Below are 6000 nucleotides of genomic sequence, written 5' to 3' on the forward strand. Positions count from 1 at the left end.
GGCGCAGTGGTTGAGAATCTGCCCGCCGATGCAGAAGACACAGGTTTGAGCCCTGGTCTGGGAAGATCCCACATGCCGCGGAGCTACTAGGCCCGTGAGCCACAACTACTGAGCCTGCGCGTCTGGAGCCTGTGCTCCTCAACAAGAGAGGCCGCGATAGTGAGAGGCGCGCGCACCGCGATGAAGAGAGGCCCCCCTTGCCGCAACTAGAGAAAGCCCTCACACAGAAACAAAGACCCAACACAGCCAAAAATAATAAATTAATTTTTTTTAAAAAGCCTATTTAAAGAAAAGATATCTATACAGATAGATATAGATAGATAGATACTATTGGAGGGGGGACTTCCCTAGTGGTCCAGTGGTTAAGAATCCGCCTTCCAATGCAGGGGATGCGGGTTTGATCTCTGGTCAGGGAACTAGGATCCCACATGCCGCGGGGCAACTAAGCCCGCACGCAACAACTACTGAGCCCTCGGGCCACAACTAGAAAGCCCGCATGCCGCAACTGCAGAGCCCACGCGCTCTGGAGCCCGTGCACCACAACTAGAGAGAAGCCCGCACGCCACAAGGAAGAGCCCACGTGCTGCAATGAAAGATTCCCTGTGCTGCAATTAAGACCCGACAGAGCCAAATAAATAAACATATATATATATATATATATATATATATATATTTTTTTTTTTTTTTTTTTTTTTTTTTTTAAAAAGAATAGGGCTTCCCTGGTGGCGCAGTGGTTGAGAGTCCGCCTGCCGATACAGGAGACACGGGTTCGTGCCCCGGTCTGGGAAGATCCTACATGCCGTGGAGCGGCTGGGCCCGTGAGCCATGGCCGCTGAGCCCGCGCATCCGGAGCCTGTGCTCCGCAACGGGAGAGGCCACAACAGTGAGAGGCCCGCGTAGAGCAAAAAAAAAAAAAAAAAAAAGAATAATATACTTTTGGGAATTCCCTGGAAGCCCAGTTAGGACTCTGCATTTTCACTGCCAAGGGTCTGGGTTCAATCCCTGGTCGGAGAACTAAGATCCTGCAAAGCCACACTGTATGGCCAAAAAAAAAGCAAAAGAAAAAAAAGAATATACTATCTATCATCAACAACAAAAATAGGTGTCTACTGTGTGCCAAGCACTATTCCTAATACTTTACATAGCGTGATATATGGTTAGATCATATTTCCCAGCACTCCTTGCAGTTAGACGAAACCATGTGATTAAAGTTCTCCCCATTGGAGTATGAAAGGAAGTGACAGGTAGAAGTTCTGGGCTGCGGGTCCTGAGATGAGCCTCCTCCATACTCTTCACCTCCCATTGCTGCAACCAGGACTTTTCAGCAACCAGCTCTGTCAACTGTGAGGATGACAATGCTATGGGGGTTGGTGGAAAAAGAAGCTGGAAAGACTTTGGTCCCTAATGACTCTACGGAGAAAAGCCACTAACATCTAGAACACCCTCCCTGGGCTGCTAAGTGAGAAAGGAAATAAGCTTCCATTTTGTCTGAACCACTGTTTGAGGCAGATTACAGTATTTCTTACAGAAGCTTAGACTACCCTAATTAATAGACGTAGATCACCAGTTAATCCCCTCGGCAACCCTATAAAATTGTGTTATTATTATTATCCTGATATTAGAGGTCAAGAAACTGAGGTACTGAGAACTGAAGAAACTTCCCTGACACACTACTAGAAGCCAGATTCAAGCCAAGCAGTCTGGCTCCAGGGTCCACACACATTAAAAATCCTGCCAAATATCTGAAAAGAAGCATTCTTATGTGTTAAGCCACTCTGCACCAGATTAACTTTTTACACCACCCCAATTCTAACAGTTTAGGGATGACTGCCAACAGTGAGTGTCCCAATGCAAAATGGCATGCCAACAACTTTAAATTCCAACCAATAAAACTAAACTCTGCAAAGGGACTCCTCCTAAACCAAAATCAGAAATACCATCACATCATACCAAAGATTCTAGTGGGGGCTGGGGGGAAGGCAGCAGCGTCAATAGGAGTTAGGCATATGCAAGGAAAGGAAAAATCCAAAAATTCAGTCTCTTCTCAACTTCTCTCGTTTTGTTGTTCAACACAATATTTACTTTTACCCAATACAGAAATCTTGGCTTCCGAATTCTGAGCGTAACCAAGAAGAAATATTGGTGGAAAATATATGGCAGATAACATGAAAAGCTCAGAAGTACCCAAAAAATGGAGGGGAAAAAAGATAGATAAAACCACACAGAGTTTCGGAGGCTGGAGGCTAGGCAAAGTTGAACAAATGAAGGACCAAGGTTTGAGAGTCAGATTACCAGGTTCTAATAAGTAAGTAGCTCTCAATTCCGAAGCATGCCAGATGCATATATTGACACCAAAATGCTCAGAAAGAAGGAAACAATCTCATTTCAACTATTTGGTACCCAGTTTGGTACCGACTCAGAACAATATACAGACCTTACCCTCAAGGAACTTACTGCCTATCTAGCAGGGGAGATGAGCATACAAATAAGTATATACAAAATGACACACAACTAGCATTTATTTACTTACTGTATACTAGACACTATTCTAAGCTTATTATCACCACATATATTAACTAATTTAATCCCATGAGGTTGGTCTATTAATATCCCACCTATGCAGATGAGGCAGAGAGGTTTATGTGTCCTGGGACACACAATTAGTAAGTGGACAAATTGGATTAGAAACCCGACAGCAGATAAGAGACCTTATGACCTTGCTAAAGGGTTTGAACTTCACCCTATTAATCAGTGGTCCCCAAGTGGGGCTGGTGTATCAAAATATATACATCTACTAGGCCCCGCAGGGTAGGGAAAGAGGGCATTCTAACTCTTGAGGATGACTGCCTTTGTAAGCCTCTTTTACTATTGGGAGGGTACCCTATCCTATAGGTGTTGCGGTAAACAAACAAAAATGGAGCACTGCTGTTATACAAGTGATGAGGATTCACTGGGCTCATGGACAGACATCTCCAAAGACAATACACATAAGGAAAGAAATGTAGCTGTGAGTCCAGTCACACTAGTTGGGAAGGTCCTAGCCTATTTCCGTTCAATTTAATGCTACCTAAACAGGTGGCACTTTTAAACTCATTTCTTTTAAGTGTAGATAGCAGGTTTCTGCTACAAACTCAGATATCTCTTGGCAGAATAATTAACACTGCTTAACACACCACACTGGACAACCACAGCCTCTGCCCTTTCACTGCTTTCAAAATAATTGTATTTACAAGGGGATTTTCCCCCACTTGCATTTCCCACACATAGATTTTAGAAACTATAAGAACACTCTTTACTACAATTTACCTGGCCCCTTTTTCCCCTTTGAAACAGCTATCCTGATTTACATCAGTATAAAGTTTTACCTAGGCCGAACCACAGGACAGCAGAAAACATTTCATTTCTTACTCCACAAAGGAGGAAAACAAGTCTCAGAGAGGGAAAACAACTTGCCCAGGTTAAACCAGCCAGTGAGTGCAAAACTGTGACTTGAACCTGGTTCTCTGTCAACAAGCCCAGTGACAGAGGCTTACAACTAGTGATAAGCAGGATGCTTTTAGGTGGCTCACGAACATTTTTTCTTTTAATAGTTATGCACACACACACACACACAAAAATAGTTACGTACATAAGAAATATAGTCACCACACCTAATCCACATTTTCACAGGTATTGCTTAGGGCAATGTGTTTATGTTTTTTAAAAAACGGGCTGAATTTAGTAAATAATAATACCAATTCAACACATATATGGAAAACTAAGAAGGGGTATGCAAGTGACTAAAGTTTGGGAAACACCTCTCTCCTTCTAACAAAAGTTAAATTAATAGTAAGTAGGGCATTAAGCATTGATCTACTCGTCTCTAATTCATATACTTTATTTCTTTTTCTTGTCTTATTATATTGGCTAGACCTCCAATACAATGCTGAAAAGAAGCCATTACTGATAGTACCCTTATCTGACACTAAACTTAATGATACTTCTAAAGTAACATGTTTAAGTAACATGTTTTTTAGGTGTTTAGTAGATACACTGTTTTTGAATTTATGGAAATTCATTCCTATTCCTGGCTCAGTTAAAATTTTTTAACATTTATCTCTGACCCACTCTTCTCCCTTCTCCATGCTGTCTCCCACTCCTCTTCCTTTTTCTTATTTCAGGTTTCTTCCTACATTCCCTGCATCTCAAAGTACTATATCTGCCACTCGAAGCAACTGAGACTCTTTGAAGATATTCTGGGGGTTCTATACCTGTCTGTTGTTTCAGTTCCCTGAATCAAATGTTTCTAAAACTGATAACTGAAAGAAAATCCTAAAACAAACACTGTTTCCATCACTTGCAGATCATTTCTTCGTTCCATGTCTTAAACACACCCTTCAGTGTCTCCCGTTCTTTAAAATAAAAACTCAGGAAAAAAAGAATAAAATTGTTCTGGATTTCTCTTAAACTCTCCAATTCAGAGCCTGGTTCTGAAAGAGCCTGCTTAAGTAAGTGACTAAGAAAGAAAATCTCGAGGATTTTAAAGAAGTTTTGAGGGAGGCAGTTGAATTCCAGATGTTCATAACTTCTATCTTTCATCTTTGCTAAAACGAAAAATATTAAAGAAAAAAGGAAAGGGCTAGAGGGAGTACTTGTCTACAAATATGGTAGTTTCAGGATATATAAACTAAAAAGACCAGAAGGGAAAGATCAACCCTTTAAAGCCAAAGCAAGTGAGGCGCTCTTTCCCTCATCAGTTTTTCTTTCAAAACAAAAGGGCACAATCTTTCCCGAGGCAGCAACACCGAGGGGAGCAGCCAAAATGTTGCATCATACAAAACACCCGCGCTTGAGGAACAAGAAAATCAGATGCTGGTAATATAACTAAGACAGAAAACCCAAGTTGGGAATCTCGGCTTTTTCCTGAGGCCCAGGAATGTCTGCTCTTTTTGAAAAATTGTTTCAGATGGAATCGAAAATTAAAGTTACAGTTTCCTACCAGCCGAGAGCGAAACGCTCAGAAAGCGTTCAAAGAAGTTCAGCTCATCAGCTCACGACGGGCTCGAGGCTTCGCCTCCCGGGCTGGGGGTGAACTTGGGAGAGCCGAGGGCTGGGGTGGGGTGAGGTGAGGTCGGGCGTCCGGGCGGTGGCGGGGGGGAGGGGGTGACAGGACACAGCCGTGCACGGGTCCCACGGGTTGGCGGCTTCCGGGGCACCCGGCGGGAGGGGGGCAGCTCGTCCCACCCGCACGCGGGACGACGGTGCGGCGTCCGCCGAGGCCCGCGCGGCGGGAGGCGGTGCCCCCCCCGTCCAGCAGTGCTGTCTTTCTGGGGTCCCGGTCCCAACCCGGCTCCCTCGACGGGCCTCGGCGGCTGGAAGGCGCGGGCGGCCGAAGACAATGGCCCGGGGGCGCGGGAGCGGCGCTCCCCCTCGGCCCGAGCGCGGGGCGCCGCGCGGAGGCGCTGCGGCTAAGGAGCGCCCAGGGACGCCGCCCCCCGCGGCCGGGCGAGCGCCGGGGGCTCGGAGGGGTGGGACGGAGGCGAGCGCTCACCTTGACGAAGAGCTCGATGATGGGTTCTTTGTCCTCCTCCTTCAACCCGTTCAGCGGCATCGACAACGCCATGGCCGGTTCGGCTGGACTCCGCGGTCGGCGGCGGCTGCTTCTGCTCCGGGGCTGCTCTAGCTACGGACTCCTGTCGCGCAGCGCCTCCCTGGACACTCCCGGCGTCTAACTCGCCGCTGCCTCGGCGCCTCAGGATCTATTCCTCAGCACCGCCCCACGCCCAGCGCGCGACTCTTAAGTGAGCCGCAGCCCCAGCCTTTTCAAGTCGCTGGGCGGAGTAGCGGGGGCGGGGCCCCGTTGGGGGCGGGGCCAAAGCTCGGCGTGTCGGGACTCCGTGAGGAAAGAGGACAGCCCGGGATCGGGGGCGTGGTCTCGGGTGAGGGAGGTGGACGGACCGCTCTGGCTCCTCGAGGCAGCTATAGCGGCTTGACCTAGGCTCGGGGGAGTGGCCTTGGGCG

General features: G+C 46.9%; 1 protein-coding gene across 1 annotated transcript in view; it reads right to left on the reverse strand.

Moving 5' to 3' along the window:
* Positions 1-5770, reverse strand: part of CLIC4 (chloride intracellular channel 4) — an 83805-nt gene extending 78035 nt beyond the window's left edge. The window contains exon 1 of the mRNA XM_082833703.1: positions 5531-5770. Within this exon, the coding sequence (XP_082689829.1) occupies positions 5531-5602 (72 nt within the window). The 5' untranslated portion in view covers positions 5603-5770. The remainder of the gene's footprint in view (positions 1-5530) is intronic.
* Positions 5771-6000: the final 230 nt, after the last annotated feature.

The sequence above is a fragment of the Leucopleurus acutus genome (assembly GCF_964270905.1).
Source record: "Leucopleurus acutus genome assembly, chromosome: 2".
Classification (NCBI taxonomy): Eukaryota; Metazoa; Chordata; class Mammalia; order Artiodactyla; family Delphinidae; genus Leucopleurus; species Leucopleurus acutus.